General features: G+C 47.8%; 1 protein-coding gene across 2 annotated transcripts; it reads right to left on the bottom strand.

Moving 5' to 3' along the window:
- On the bottom strand, nt 1-15492 carry LOC124018581 (guanine nucleotide-binding protein G(I)/G(S)/G(O) subunit gamma-5-like). Of its 2 annotated transcripts, none has more exons than XM_046333916.1 (3): nt 15276-15492; nt 7849-7975; nt 1-2742 (listed from the first exon to the last, which is right to left on the bottom strand). In XM_046333916.1, the coding sequence occupies exons 1-2, from the start codon at nt 15363-15365 to the stop codon at nt 7850-7852; spliced, it is 216 nt and encodes a 71-aa protein (XP_046189872.1). In that variant the 5' UTR covers nt 15366-15492; the 3' UTR covers nt 1-2742; nt 7849. The 2 variants fall into 2 exon arrangements, with proteins under 2 accessions (XP_046189872.1, XP_046189871.1); XM_046333915.1 differs by having other exon boundaries at nt 1-2745; nt 15276-15491.
- Nucleotides 15493-16616: the final 1124 nt, after the last annotated feature.

Consider the following 16616-nt stretch of genomic DNA (forward strand, 5'->3'; position numbering starts at 1 on the left):
CACAGTGGTAAATGTGATTTACTAGGTTGGAAACAGTTACAAAGTTCAGGCACAGAGGATAGACAGTATAACACAGTTACAAAGTTCAGGCACAGAGGATGGACAGTATAACACAGTTACAAAGTTAAGGCACAGAGGATGGACAGTATAACACAGTTACGAAGCTCAGGCACAGAGGATGGACAGTATAACACAGCTACAAAGTTCAGGCACAGAGGATGGACAGTATAACACAGTTACAAAGTTAAGGCACAGAGGATAGACAGTATAACACAGTTACAAAGCTCAGGCACAGAGGATAGACAGTATAACACAGTTACAAAGTTAAGGCACAGAGGATAGACAGTATAACACAGTTACAAAGCTCAGGCACAGAGGATAGACAGTATAACACAGTTACAAAGTTAAGGCACAGAGGATAGACAGTATAACACAGTTACAAAGCTAAGGCACAGAGGATGGACAGTATAACACAGCTACAAAGCTCAGGCACAGAGGATGGACAGTATAACACAGCTACAAAGCTCAGGCACAGAGGATAGACAGTATAACACAGCTACAAAGCTAAGGCACAGAGGATGGACAGTATAACACAGCTACAAAGTTAAGGCACAGAGGATGGACAGTATAACACAGCTACAAAGTTAAGGCACAGAGGATAGACAGTATAACACAGCTACAAAGTTAAGGCACAGAGGATGGACAGTATAACACAGCTACAAAGTTAAGGCACAGAGGATGGACAGTATAACACAGCTACAAAGTTAAGGCACAGAGGATAGACAGTATAACACAGCTACAAAGTTAAGGCACAGAGGATGGACAGTATAACACAGCTACAAAGTTAAGGCACAGAGGATAGACAGTATATCAGGTATCAAATTAAATCTCCTCATACAAGGCCGGTAGCGAGGCTGGAAGGTTCCACGCTCACAGTTCAACGATAAAAACAAACTGCGATACAGGCTGATGGAATCATAAAAAGGGCAGTCATGGTGATGTGGCTAATCAGTAACCTGAAACAAGCTGAAGCACCAGCTGTGGCATATGGAAATGAGTGTTGTTTGTCTTAGTTAAATACGTTCCCATTTGCTATAGTGTTATCTGTGACTGAATGTAGGCTAGTGGAAAACCATGCTATAGTGTTATCTGTGACTGAATGTAGGCTAGTGTAAAACCATGCTATAGTGTTATCTGTGACTGAATGTAGGCTAGTGGAAAACCATGCTATAGTGTTATCTGTGACTGAATGTAGGCTAGTGTAAAACCATGCTATAGTGTCATCTGTGACTGAATGTAGGCTAGTGTAAAAACACGCTATAGTGTTATCTGTGACTGAATGTAGGCTAGTGTAAAACCACGCTATAGTGTCATCTGTGACTGAATGTAGGCTAGTGTAAAACCACGCTATAGTGTTATCTGTGACTGAATGTAGGCTAGTGTAAAACCACGCTATAGTGTTATCTGTGACTGAATGTAGGCTAGTGGAAAACCATGAGAAGGACATGAGTATTTCCAGGGAAAAAGGCCAAGGACAGGAGTGTCTTCCTAAAAAAAAAGTTACAGGAGGGCACAACAATGTAACATTTAAGATCACATTAGTATCATCACAACCGAATGAACAAACCCTTCGATAAAAAGGCAGATTATTTCATAAAATAGGTCGACGAAAGTTTAAAAGAAACATGTAACTGCCAGTCTCTTGTATAGAGTACAACTGGGGAGATGTGGTTAGTGTTCTGCATGAATTCTAGATTCTAATTCTATGGTTCTGGATCCCTGGGTTGAGAATGTCAACCTGTACCATGTGGTAGTTTGTACCAGGAAGTATACTGCACGTGGAACACAAGCAATAGAAGGTGACAAGACAGCATGTAGGCCAATCGGCTAGAACTGTAGGTTAAACATCAATACGTACCCTGGTTAAAACATTCAACGGTTGGTCACTTCCTTATTGTGCTGAACATGTCGTCAGACACATAAGTTGCATCCCAAATAACACCCTATTCTCTATATACTGCACTATAGGGCTCTGGTCAAAAGTAGTGCACTATATAGGGAACAGGGCTCTGGTGAAAAGTAGTGCACTATATAGGGAACAGGGCTCTGGTGAAAAGTAGTGCACTATATAGGGAACAGGGCTCTGGTCTAAAGTAGTGCACTATATAGGGAATAGGGTGCTATTTGGGAGACAACCTCAAAGGCACATTCACTGGCTGCCTGCCTGTCAGAGGCTGATATCATACTGGTGGAAAGTACAGTGCATAGATACAAGTTAGGGTTGGAGAACTACAGTAACTTTACAAAACTTGACAGATTTTTCCAGAAATTTCAGTAGAAGATTCCTGGGTTTTCTGCGTATTCCCTCCCGATTCCAGGAATCTTACAACAGGAATTTCTGGAAAACTGGGGAATTTTCAGGAAGTTACAACCCAAATACAATGTCATCATCATGATCATCATAACAAATAGGAAATCACATCAACATCCTGAACATACATGTATAATGGCACTACTAGGCTTTATCTTAATACATGGACTGTCTAGCCTGGTCCCAGATCTGTTTGTGCGGTCTTGCCAACATCTTTGGTCATTGTCATGCTTTGGCATGCCAGATCTGGGATCAGGCTAGAGGTTAACATTGGGAGAGCTGCAACACACAAATGGACCAGCAGTAGAGAGAGCAGAGGAAGGGTCCCTTATAGGACATACAGCAACAACTCCTCCTCCATACACGGACTGCTGCTGCAGAGAGAGACAGAGGGGGTGGGGGAGAGACACAGACAGAGGAGGTGGGGGGAAGAGACACAGACAGAGGAGGTGGGGGGAAGAGACACAGACAGAGGAGGTGGGGGGGAAGAGACACAGACAGAGGAGGTGGGGGGAGAGACACAGACAGAGGAGGTGGGGGGAGAGACACAGACAGAGGAGGTGGGGGGAGAGACACAGACAGAGGAGGTGGGGGAGAGACACAGACAGAGGAGGTGGGGGGGAGACACAGACAGAGGTGGGGGGAGAGACACAGACAGAGGGGGTGGGGGAGAGACACAGACAGAGGGGGTGGGGGAGAGACACAGACAGAGGGGGTGGGGGGAGAGACACAGACAGAGGGGGTGGGGGAGAGACACAGACAGAGGGGGTGGGGGGAGAGACAGACAGAGGAGGTGGGGGAGAGACAGACAGAGGAGGTGGGGGAGAGACAGACACACAGAGAGAGAGAGAGAGAGAGAGAGAGAGAGAGAGAGAGAGAGAGAGAGAGAGAGAGAGAGAGAGAGAGAGAGAGAGAGAGAGACAGAGAGAGAGAGACAGAGAGAGGGGAGAGACAGACAGAGGGGGGGAGAGACAGACAGAGGGGAGGAGAGACACAGACAGAGGAGGTTGGGGGAGAGAGACACAGAGAGAGAGAGAGAGAGAGAGAGGGAGACACACAGACAGAGGGGGTGGGGAGAGAGACACAGAGAGAGAGAGAGAGAGAGAGAGACACACAGACAGAGGGGGTGGGGAGAGAGGGAGAGACAGACACACAGACAGAGGGGTGGGGAGAGAGGGAGAGACACAGACACAGAGAGAGAGAGAGAGGGAGACACACAGACAGAGGGGGTGGGGAGAGAGGGAGAGACACAGACACAGAGAGAGAGAGATGGTAAATAAACTAAATACTATCAACCACACACATAATTATTATAATTAGGAGCATCTGACATATTGCCAATTCACCAGCATCTATCTCCTCCAAAACCCAGACAGGAGACTGCAACAGGTGAGTGACTGGAAAAGAGAGGAGGAGGAGGAGACTGCAACAGGTGAGAGAGTGGAGAAGAGAGGAGGAGACTGGAACAGGTGAGAGAGGAGAAGAGAGGAGGAGACTGCAACAGGTGAGAGAGTGGAGGAGACTGGAACAGGTGAGAGAGTGTAGAAGAGAGGAGGAGACTGGAACAGGTGAGAGAGTGTAGAAGAGAGGAGGAGACTGCAACAGGTGAGTGACTGGAGAAGAGAGGAGGAGACTGGAACAGGTGAAAGAGTGGAGGAGACTGGAACAGGTGAGAGAGTGGAGAAGAGAGGAGGAGACTGCAACAGGTGAGTGACTGGAGAAGAGAGGAGGAGACTGGAACAGGTGAAAGAGTGGAGGAGACTGGAACAGGTGAGAGAGTGGAGAAGAGAGGAGGAGACTGCAACAGGTGAGAGAGTGGAGAAGAGAGGAGGAGACTGCAACAGGTGAGTGACTGGAGAAGAGAGGAGGAGACTGCAACAGGTGAAAGAGTGGAGAAGAGAGGAGGAGACTGCAACAGGTGAGTGACTGGAGAAGAGAGGAGGAGACTGCAACAGGTGAAAGAGTGGAGAAGAGAGGAGGAGACTGCAACAGGTGAAAGAGTGGAGAAGAGAGGAGGAGACTGCAACAGGTGAGTGACTGGAGAAGAGAGGAGGAGACTGGAACAGGTGAAAGAGTGGAGGAGACTGGAACAGGTGAGAGAGTGGAGAAGAGAGGAGGAGACTGCAACAGGTGAAAGAGTGGAGAAGAGAGGAGGAGACTGGAACAGGTGAGAGAGTGTAGAAGAGAGGAGGAGACTGCAACAGGTGAAAGAGTGGAGAAGAGAGGAGGAGACTGGAACAGGTGAGAGAGTGGAGAAGAGAGGAGGAGACTGCAACAGGTGAGAGAGTGTAGAAGAGAGGAGGAGACTGGAACAGGTGAGGAGGAGACTGGAACAGGTGAGAGAGTGTAGAAGAGAGGAGGAGACTGCAACAGGTGAAAGAGTGGAGAAGAGAGGAGGAGACTGGAACAGGTGAGAGAGTGTAGAAGAGAGGAGGAGACTGCAACAGGTGAAAGAGTGGAGAAGAGAGGAGGAGACTGGAACAGGTGAGAGAGTGGAGAAGAGAGGAGGAGACTGGAACAGGTGAGAGAGTGGAGAAGAGAGGAGGAGACTGGAACAGGTGAGAGAGTGTAGAAGAGAGGAGGAGACTGCAACAGGTGAAAGAGTGGAGAAGAGAGGAGGAGACTGGAACAGGTGAGAGAGTGGAGAAGAGAGGAGGAGACTGGAACAGGTGAGAGAGTGGAGAAGAGAGGAGGAGACTGCAACAGGTGAAAGAGTGGAGAAGAGAGGAGGAGACTGGAACAGGTGAAAGAGTGGAGAAGAGAGGAGGAGACTGGAACAGGTGAGAGAGTGGAGAAGAGAGGAGGAGACTGGAACAGGTGAGAGAGTGTAGAAGAGAGGAGGAGACTGGAACAGGTGAGAGAGTGTAGAAGAGAGGAGGAGACTGGAACAGGTGAGAGAGTGGAGAAGAGAGGAGGAGACTGCAACAGGTGAGAGAGTGTAGAAGAGAGGAGGAGACTGGAACAGGTGAGAGAGTGGAGAAGAGAGGAGGAGACTGGAACAGGTGAGAGAGTGTAGAAGAGAGGAGGAGACTGGAACAGGTGAGAGAGTGGAGAAGAGAGGAGGAGACTGCAACAGGTGAGAGAGTGTAGAAGAGAGGAGGAGACTGGAACAGGTGAGAGAGTGTAGAAGAGAGGAGGAGACTGCAACAGGTGAAAGAGTGGAGAAGAGAGGAGGAGACTGCAACAGGTGAGTGACTGGAGAAGAGAGGAGGAGACTGGAACAGGTGAAAGAGTGGAGAAGAGAGGAGGAGACTGCAACAGGTGAGAGAGTGTAGAAGAGAGGAGGAGACTGGAACAGGTGAGAGAGTGTAGAAGAGAGGAGGAGACTGCAACAGGTGAAAGAGTGGAGAAGAGAGGAGGAGACTGCAACAGGTGAGTGACTGGAGAAGAGAGGAGGAGACTGGAACAGGTGAGAGAGTGGAGGAGACTGCAACAGGTGAGAGAGTGTAGAAGAGAGGAGGAGACTGCAACAGGTGAGAGAGTGGAGAAGAGAGGAGGAGACTGGAACAGGTGAGAGAGTGGAGAAGAGAGGAGGAGACTGCAACAGGTGAGAGAGTGGAGAAGAGGAGGAGACTGGAACAGATGAGAGAGTGGAGAAGAGAGGAGGAGACTGCAACAGGTGAGAGAGTGGAGAAGAGGAGGAGACTGGAACAGGTGAGAGAGTGGAGAAGAGAGGAGGAGACTGGAACAGGTGAGAGAGAGGAGGAGACTGGAACAGGTGAGAGAGTGGAGAAGAGAGGAGGAGACTGGAACAGGTGAGAGAGTGGAGAAGAGGAGGAGACTGGAACAGGTGAGAGAGTGGAGAAGAGTGGAGGAGACTGGAACAGGTGAGAGTGGAGAAGAGAGGAGGAGACTGGAACAGGTGAGAGTGGAGAAGAGAGGGATAAGAGTTGACGAAGGTGTACATCCTTAGAACAGGCTGCAGAGAGACTCTGGAGAGAGAAGGAGAAGAGGAGAGTGGATGAAGGTGTCCTAGACTACCTCAGAACAGGCTGCAGGAATTAGAGGGGTGAGAAAGGAAGAGGATAGGAGACTGTGTACTAGGTTACCTCAGACCAGGCTGCACGACTTGGCAGAGAGAAGGAGAAGAGGATAGGAGACTGTGTACTAGGTTACCTCAGACCAGACTGCAGGACTTGGTAGAGAGGAGAAGAGGATAGGAGACTGTGTACTAGGTTACCTCAGACCAGACTGCAGGACTTGGCAGAGAGAAGGAGGAGAAGAGGATAGGAGACTGTGTACTAGGTTACCTCAGACCAGGCTGCAGGACTTGGTAGAGAGAAGGAGGAGAAGAGGATAGGAGACTATGTACTAGGTTACCTCAGACCAGGCTGCAGGACTTGGTAGAGAGAAGGAGGAGAAGAGGATAGGAGACTGTGTACTAGGTTACCTCAGACCAGACTGCAGGACTTGGTAGAGAGGAGAAGAGGATAGGAGACTGTGTACTAGGTTACCTCAGACCAGGCTGCAGGACTTGGCAGAGAGAAGGAGAAGAAGAGGATAGGAGACTATGTACTAGGTTACCTCAGACCAGGCTGCAGGACTTGGTAGAGAGAAGGAGGAGAAGAGGATAGGAGACTATGTACTAGGTTACCTCAGACCAGGCTGCAGGACTTGGCAGAGAGAAGGAGAAGAAGAGGATAGGAGACTGTGTACTAGGTTACCTCAGACCAGGCTGCAGGACTTGGCAGAGAGAAGGAGAAGAGGATAAGAGACTGTGTACTAGGTTACCTCAGACCAGGCTGCAGGACTTGGTAGAGAGAAGGAGAAGAGGATAGGAGACTGTACTAGGTTACCTCAGACCAGACTGCAGGACTTGGCAGAGAGAAGGAGGAGAAGAGGATAGGAGACTGTGTACTAGGTTACCTCAGACCAGGCTGCAGGACTTGGCAGAGAGAAGGAGAAGAGGATAGGAGACTGTGTACTAGGTTACCTCAGACCAGGCTGCAGGACTTGGCAGAGAGAAGGAGAAGAGGATAGGAGACTGTGTACTAGGTTACCTCAGACCAGACTGCAGGACTTGGTAGAGAGAAGGAGAAGAGGATAAGAGACTGTGTACTAGGTTACCTCAGACCAGACTGCAGGACTTGGCAGAGAGAAGGAGAAGAGGATAGGAGACTGTGTACTAGGTTACCTCAGACCAGACTGCAGGACTTGGCAGAGAGAGTTAATAATATTTTTTTTTTTGGGGGGGGTGCTTATATTTGTCCTATTACACACGTGTGTAATGTAAATGTGTTTCTTGCATATCCCAACTCCCCCTGTGGGGTCACAACCAGGGTCACCATTGTACAGCACCCCTGGAGTAATTCGAGTTAAGTGCCTTGCTCAAGGGTACAGCGGCAGATTTTTCACCTTGTCGGCTCCGGTGTCCGAACCAGTGACCTTTTGGTTACTGGTCCAATGCTCTAACCTCGAGGCGACCTGCCGAGAAGAGGAGGAAGAGGAGGGGAGAGGACAAAGGTGTTCTAGGCTACCTCAGAACAGGCTGCAGGACTTGGGGGGTCTGAAGGGGTTGTCACTGGAGGGGACCCCCATCAGGAGAGGGTCCTGCTGAGCGTTCTGCAGACAGTAGTTCTTCAGGTCCACTGCAGCCTGGGACACCTGGGGGTTCATTATAATAATTATTCATTACAGAATACAAAAAGATATATGACTGGGACTGATGCATTATGGGGCGGCTTCCCAGACACAGATTAAACCTAGTCCTGAACTAGACAGTGATCTCAGTGGAGAATGTCTATTAAAAGCTGTTATTAGTCGAGGACCAGGCTGAATCTGTGTCCGGGAAACTGCCCCTAGATACTATATACACCACGGCTCTCCAACCCCGTTCCTGGAGAGAAACTATCCTGAAGCTTCCCTCCAACCCCGTTCCTGGAGAGAAACCCTACTGTCGGTTCACTCCAACCCTGTTCCTGGAGAGAAACCCTACTGTCGGTTCACTCCAACCCTGTTCCTGGAGAGAAACCCTACTGTCGGTTCACTCCAACCCTGTTCCTGGAGAGAAACCCTACTGTCGGTTCACTCCAACCCTGTTCCTGGAGAGAAACCCTACTGTCGGTTCACTCCAACCCTGTTCCTGGAGAGAAACCCTCCTGTCGGTTCACTCCAACCCTGTTCCTGGAGAGAAACCCTACTGTAGGTTCACTCCAACCCTGTTCCTGGAGAGAAACCCTACTGTCGGTTCACTCCAACCCTGTTCCTGGAGAGAAACCCTACTGTCGGTTCACTCCAACCCTGATCTAGTGCACCTGATTGTAATAATTATCTGGTTGATGCGTTGAATCAGGTTGGTTACAACTGGGGTTGGAGTGAAAACCTACAGGAGCTACATACACTATGGACCGGTTCCCCCGGACACATACCAAGGAGCAGGTTTAATCTGGGAACCCGGGCCTGTATGCTACTAACACATGACAGGTGTAGACAGTGGAGAGCTGACATGGAGGAAACATGGTCTCCGTACTGCATATTGACTGGCTGCTTCACTGCTTGGTATGGCAACAGCACCGCCCTGGATCACATGGTGCTACAGAGGGTTGTGTGCTGCGTCACTGCTTGGTATGGCAACAGCACCGCCCTGGATCGCATGGTGCTACAGAGGGTTGTGTGCTGAGTCACTGCTTGGTATGGCAACAGCACCGCCCTGGATCGCATGGTGCTACGTCACTGCTTGGTATGGCAACAGCACCGCCCTGGATCGCATGGTGCTACAGAGGGTTGTGTGCTGCGTCACTGCTTGGTATGGCAACAGCACCGCCCTGGATCGCATGGTGCTACAGAGAGTAGTGTGGACGGCCCAGTACATCACCGGGGCTGAGCTCCCTGCCATACAGGACCTCTATCAGGTGGTGGGAAAAGAAGGCCAAGACACCAACCACCCAAAGCCAGACTATTTTCCACACAGCAACAGGTACCGGTGCATCAAGTCTGACACCAACAGGCTCTTGAACAGCTTCTATCCCAGAGCAATACGACTGATACATAGATACAGAGTTGACCTTTGAAATAAAAGGTCAATAAAGACCCATCTTTGTCTCTATGCAAACACACTGTCACTCCAACACACACTCACAGAGCCCTACACACTGTCACTCCAACACACACTCACAGAGCCCTACACACTGTCACTCCAACACACACACACACACACACACACACACACACACACACACACACACACACACACACACACACACACACACACACACACACACACACACACACACACACACACACACACACACACACACACTGTCACTCCAACACACACACACAGAGCCCTACACACTGTCACTCCAACACACACACACACAGGGCCCTACACACTGTCACTCCAACACACACACACAGAGCCCTACACACGGTCACTCCAACACACACACTCACTCACAGAGCCCTACACACTGTCACTCCAACACACACTCACAGAGCCCTACACACTGTCACTCCAACACACACTCACAGCTACTCTGTGTGTATCTTATATCCAGTATCCCTGTCCCCTTACCCCTATACATATCTACCTCCATCCCTCCAGTATCCCCTTACCCCTATACATATCTACCTCCATCCCTCCAGTATCCCCTTACCCCTATACATATCTACCTCCATCCCTCCAGTATCCCTGTCCCCTTACCCCTATACATATCTACCTCCATCCCTCCAGTATCCCTTACCCCTACACATCTACCTCCATCCCTCCAGTATCCCCTTACCCCTATACATATCTACCTCCATCCTCCAGTGTCCCCTTACCCCTATACATATCTACCTCCATCCCTCCAGTGTCCCCTTACCCCTATACATATCTACCTCCATCCCTCCAGTATCCCCTTACCCCTATACATATCTACCTCCATCCCTCCAGTATCCCCTTACCCCTAGACATATCTACCTCCATCCCTCCAGTATCCCCTTACCCCTATACATATCTACCTCCATCCCTCCAGTATCCCCTTACCCCTATACATATCTACCTCCATCCCTCCAGTATCCCCTTACAGGGCCCTACACTCCAACACCTATACATATCTACCTCCATCCCTCCAGTATCCCTGTCCCCTTACCCCTATACATATCTACCTCCATCCTCCAGTGTCCCCTTACCCCTATACATATCTACCTCCATCCCTCCAGTATCCCCTTACCCCTAGACATATCTACCTCCATCCCTCCAGTATCCCCTTACCCCTATACATATCTACCTCCATCCCTCCAGTACCCCCTTACCCCTATACATATCTACCTCCATCCCTCCAGTATCCCCTTACCCCTAGACATATCTACCTCCATCCCTCCAGTATCCCCTTACCCCTAGACATATCTACCTCCATCCCTCCAGTATCCCCTTTCCCCTATACATATCTACCTCCATCCCTCCAGTATCCCCTTCCCCCTATACATATCTACCTCCATCCCTCCAGTATCCCCTTACCCCTAGACATATCTACCTCCATCCCTCCAGTATCCCCTTACCCCTAGACATATCTACCTCCATCCCTCCAGTATCCCCTTACCCCTATACATATCTACCTCCATCCCTCCAGTATCCCCTTACCCCTATACATATCTACCTCCATCCCTCCAGTATCCCTTACCCCTAGACATATCTACCTCCATCCCTCCAGTATACCCTTACCCCTATACATATCTACCTCCATCCCTCCAGTATCCCCTTCCCCCTATACATATCTACCTCCATCCCTCCAGTATCCCCTTACCCCTATACATATCTACCTCCATCCCTCCAGTATCCCCTTACCCCTATACATATCTACCTCCATCCCTCCAGTATCCCCTTACCCCTATACATATCTACCTCCATCCCTCCAGTATCCCCTTACCCCTATACATATCTACCTCCATCCCTCCAGTATCCCCTTACCCCTATACATATCTACCTCCATCCCTCCAGTATCCCCTTACCCCTATACATATCTACCTCCATCCCTCCAGTATCCCCTTACCCCTATACAGATCTACCTCCATCCCTCCAGTATCCCCTTACCCCTATACATATCTACCTCCATCCCTCCAGTATCCCCTTACCCCTATACATATCTACCTCCATCCCTCCAGTATCCCTGCACATGTAAATATGGTATTGGAATAGATTTCCTGTATATAGAATACTGACCTACATACTGTACTTCAGATTTCTTATTTCACATGTTTTTTTTTCTAGCAATACATTGTTATTGATTATTGCGTTGTCGGGTTTTGAGTTGACAAAAAAGGCATTTCACTGTTCTTGTGCATGTGACATTAGAACTCGTACCGCACTGGTGTTACTACACAGCCTCATTTCCATAGTAACAGATGTCAACACAGAAGTTTTGAATACATTCTCTAGTGACTAAACGGCCGTTAGGCTACAGCTGGATTTCCAATGCAAAGAAGAGAGTACTTCATGCCCTGTACAGGAAGTAGCCTTCCCCCATTCATAGATACTAACTACTTTAGTGCTTATTGACGATAAGTGTCTTCTGACCAGGGGATCTTTGTTAGGAGCCCTGATGCTTGCCCAGTTATTGACAATAAGTGTCTTCTGACCAGGGGATCTTTGTTAGGAGCCCTGATGCTTGCCCAGTTATTGACAATAAGTGTCTTCTGACCAGGGGATTTTTGTTAGGGGCCCCGATGCTTCCCCAGTTATTGTCAATAAGTGTCTTCTGACCAGGGGATCTTTGTTAGGAGCCCTGATGCTCCCCCAGTTATTGATGATAAGTGTCTTCTGACCAGGGGATCTTTGTTAGGAGCCCTGATGCTCCCCCAGTTATTGACAATAAGTGTCTTCTGACCAAGGGATCTTTGTTAGGGGCCCTGATGCTTCCCCAGTTATTGACAATAAGTGTCTTCTGACCAGGGGATCTTTGTTAGGAGCCCTGATGCTTCCCCAGTTATTGACAATAAGTGTCTTCTGACCAGGGGATCTTTGTTAGGAGCCCTGATGCTTCCCCAGTTATTGATGATAAGTGTCTTCTGACCAGGGGATCTTTGTTAGGAGCCCTGATGCTCCCCCAGTTATTGACAATAAGTGTCTTCTGACCAGGGGATCTTTGTTAGGAGCCCTGATGCTCCCCCAGTTATTGATAAGTGTCTTCTGACCAGGGGATCTTTGTTAGGAGCCCTGATGCTTCCCCAGTTATTGATGATAAGTGTCTTCTGACCAGGGGATCTTTGTTAGGAGCCCTGATGCTTCCCCAGTTATTGATAAGTGTCTTCTGACCAGGGGATCTTTGTTAGGAGCCCTGATGCTCCCCCAGTTATTGACAATAAGTGTCTTCTGACCAGGGGATCTTTGTTAGGGGCCCTGATGCTTCCCCAGTTATTGATGATAAGTGTCTTCTGACCAGGGGATCTTTGTCAGGAGCCCTGATGCTTCCCCAGTTATTGATGATAAGTGTCTTCTGACCAGGGGATCTTTGTTATGAGCCCTGATGCTTCCCCAGTTATTGATGATAAGTGTCTTCTGACCAGGGGATCTTTGTTAGGAGCCCTGATGCTCCCCCAGTTATTGATGATAAGTGTCTTCTGACCAGGGGATCTTTGTTAGGAGCCCTGATGCTCCCCCAGTTATTGATGATAAGTGTCTTCTGACCAGGGGATCTTTGTTAGGAGCCCTGATGCTTCCCCAGTTATTGATGATAAGCGTCTTCTGACCAGGGGATCTTTGTTAGGAGCCCTGATGCTCCCCCAGTTATTGATGATAAGTGTCTTCTGACCAGGGGATCTTTGTTAGGAGCCCTGATGCTTCCCCAGTTATTGATGATAAGTGTCTTCTGACCAGGGGATCTTTGTTAGGAGCCCTGATGCTTCCCCAGTTATTGATGATAAGCGTCTTCTGACCAGGGGATCTTTGTTAGGGGCCCTGATGCTTCCCCAGTTATTGATGATAAGTGTCTTCTGACCAGGGGATCTTTGTTAGGAGCCCTGATGCTTGCTATAAACATGAAAACACATCGCTTGTGGTACCGTTCTGGAAACATAAGGGACGCATCAAGAGGCGTCACTACAGTCCCTGGTTCGATTCCAGGCTGTATCACATTTGGCCGTCATTGGGAGTCCCATAGGGCGGCGCACAATTTGCCCAGCATCGTGTGGGTTTGGCCAGGGTAGGCTGGCATTGTAAATAAGAATTTGTTCTTAACTGACTTGCCTGGTTAAATAAAGGTTAAATAAAAACATCTCATTTCAGCGAGAAATACATTTTCAAAACAACATGTAAATGATTAGACACCATAATAGAGTTTACGGTCCGTGTTCCTACACGGCCATATGTCCATGTTACAGCGCTTGTTTGCGGAAGACATAGCTAATTAGCACAGGTGGCGGCCTATCTAGCTGCTCCAAACACCTGTGCGTAACGCGTGCCACATTTTGTAACAATGCGAAGGGCTCCGCTTAGCTCCACATTGACATGATTGGTTGACGGTGTGGGGGCGGGATTGAACTCCTGGAAAGAGATCGGGGAGGTAATGGTGATAGATGTGGTAAGGAGGTCATTGGAATGCAGACAGTGGGGGATAGGATGCTGGATTGGTGCACAGACAACAAATCTGAAATAAAGGGGATATTTGTCAAATCCGTCATGATTGATGTATTGTAAGAGGCCCACACTGTGTTTACTAAAATCTGATTTAGATATACTTGGCTGTTTTCACTGCATAACATTTAGACGTTGTGCCTTTTCAGGTTTAGAAGAAGTGACTGCTAAATGCTAACTCCCATTCGTATAAACTGGTAGCATAACTAGCTTACAGAAATCATTGGTGGTAGTCAGTCGTTAAACTAATGCAGTTGATTGGTGACGTGAACAAGTATTGGGGTTGACATCCATACAAGAATCACTCCGATTTAACCTCAACATAGTGTGAAATGCACATAGCCAAGGGGAGTGGTCCTGAGGGTGCAGCACCCCCTGATAAATCTTTTAACTGATCATTCATATTCCCCCCCATCAAATTAGTGCACTAGGCCTTTTAGGCTACTCGTGTATGGGCTGAGGAAATACTGGTCAGCAGAGCGGGGAGAAATGCCGCCCCCTAATGGCTACAATAATGGCTACACGTCAATCATCGATTTCCTGAAACGGTTTTCGCAACCTATGCTGATATGCCCCTAGTCTTTAATGTCAGATAGAAATACTCTTTCAAATAAAAAAACACACACCTACTGTAGACATAGCCCTTCCCCAACCACTGTCGATGGCTACAGTAACTGTACATGTTATTATTAAAAATATTCTGAGAGAAGACAAGGGGCATATTAGCATAGGTTCCCGAAAGCGATGATTATTGACGTTAAAACACAGCTTCAGAATTGTAGTTTACATACACAGACCCAAATGTGGGCGAATGTAATGGCTGAAAACCCTACATGCGGAAAAGGGTTTTCGGGAGCTAGAAGTAGCCTAGCTACACTAGACAGGGAGAGTTATATGGCAAGTTTACTTAGAGAAAGAAAAAATGGCTTCGGAGTATTACTAACCCGTGGGAATGTCTCATCCTAGATAGGCCAACACTCAGACCCGACTTCCAATCTATTTCACTAGGCCACCGATGCAGGACCATGGTCCTAGGACTGTCTCGATAGCAGGCAAACGTTGATTGAATTATGAATGACTTTCCTATTTGATCGACGTTATTATTTTGGCTGTCAACAACACTAGCCTACGGACAGGAGGCGACGATGTAGACTAGCCTACTACTGTTCAATAGACATTTGTAACATGACAACATTGAAACAAGGTAGCAACATGTACAACTTCATAAAGCAACATTTGCATCATTGTAACTTCGTGTTTGCTACTTTGTTTCACGTCACTATTCTACTCCCAGCGACAGGAGTGTCGTTAACAGCTCTTCCGCGTTAGTGTTGCTGCTACGATCCCGTTTACCTTGATCCTACGGACACTGGCCTCCAACCGCAGCTGTTTCACTACTCTCTGAGCGACGACCAAGTTGCTGCCGGCGTTGTTGTTTGACATGTCGAGGGTCAGAAGAGTGAAAGTAGGTGAATCCTTACTAGGGCGACTGTGAGAGAAAGGGTCAGAGTTGTGAAGCAGTCCGTCCGTCCTTCTCGCCCCGCCCACTCGACACAATGTTTCCTCAACCACATTCTAATTGGTTGTCGGTCAATCGATCACCGACCACGGTTACATTCACACGAACTATTTGATATTACAACTGATTATGGGTGAAGGCCGAGTATGGCAATAGTCATGTAAACACCTTGCTCTTCTTATCGTAAATCGGCGTAAGGTCATGATCGAAGTAGGCATTAGTTGATTAAAACACCTGGGTTTCTGAGCAATTAAAAAATATATATTAGGACACGTAAACAGCATAATCGCCGTAGCATCCGGTAGCGCAAGCTTCGCTCTCCGCGCGAATGAGATGAGTTCGGAAAAAACTGAAAGTATTCATTTTAGAAACAATTTTCACATACAAACTTTGTCATTATATGTCCTAACTCAGAATCAAATAGTCTTCGCAAAGATAATATGGTCACTGTGGTAGAACGTTTATTTTGATTGGCGATTTTCTGCATTTATCAAAAGGCCCATCAGTAGCCTGATTTCAGATGTGGCCATATAAACTGGTTTATTAGGGAAGTCGTTATTCTTGCAAAACATGTAAACGTTTTAAAACGAACTATTTTATTAATCTGACTATCCATAATATTTTTTGACATCAGGAAACGCCCATTGGTGCTTGTCTTTGGTCAATTCCGATGATAATGAGACTGGCCGTTTCTCGACACAAATAATTTGTTTATATAGCAGGTTAGGATAACTAATGTAGCAGGTCAGGCTTCACTACAGTGAGTAGGTTCGATTAATCTCGCCCGTTTTACACCAGCTGAGAGTTGATCGCATTCGATTTGGAACCTGGCTGCCTCCCTGGCCTATGGCGAAGTCGGGTGTAAACAGATGACTTAATTAAGCCCGTGGATTGATGAGTACTATTGTGTGTGTTCCAATGCAAAAGTGATTGCTTTTTGATAAGTGATTGATCTTTATTTTATTTGGTACATTGGGAATTTAACAGCAAACTGTATTTAGTGCACTACGTCATCACGCAGTCTTTTCTGCAACAAGTCAATTTGATGAAAACTCCTGTCTGTTGGGAAAACGCGGATTTGAGAATATTCGCATAAAAATACGTCATCAATTTGATGGAAACTTAGCTATTGCTAGTCGTCAACAGCTGTTGTCCTCAATGCGAAAGAAACGGCC

Source organism: Oncorhynchus gorbuscha, unplaced genomic scaffold, assembly GCF_021184085.1.
Source record: "Oncorhynchus gorbuscha isolate QuinsamMale2020 ecotype Even-year unplaced genomic scaffold, OgorEven_v1.0 Un_scaffold_550, whole genome shotgun sequence".
Lineage (NCBI taxonomy): Eukaryota > Metazoa > Chordata > Actinopteri > Salmoniformes > Salmonidae > Oncorhynchus > Oncorhynchus gorbuscha.

Coding starts and splice junctions, on each gene's coding strand:
- LOC124018581 (XM_046333916.1), bottom strand. CDS start 15,365: ATGTCAAACAACAACGCCGGCAGCAACTTGGTCGTCGCTCAGAGAGTA. Junction 7,976..15,275: donor CCAGTGTCCGTAGGATCAAG/GTAAACGGGATC, acceptor ATGAACCCCCAG/GTGTCCCAGGCTGCAGTGGA.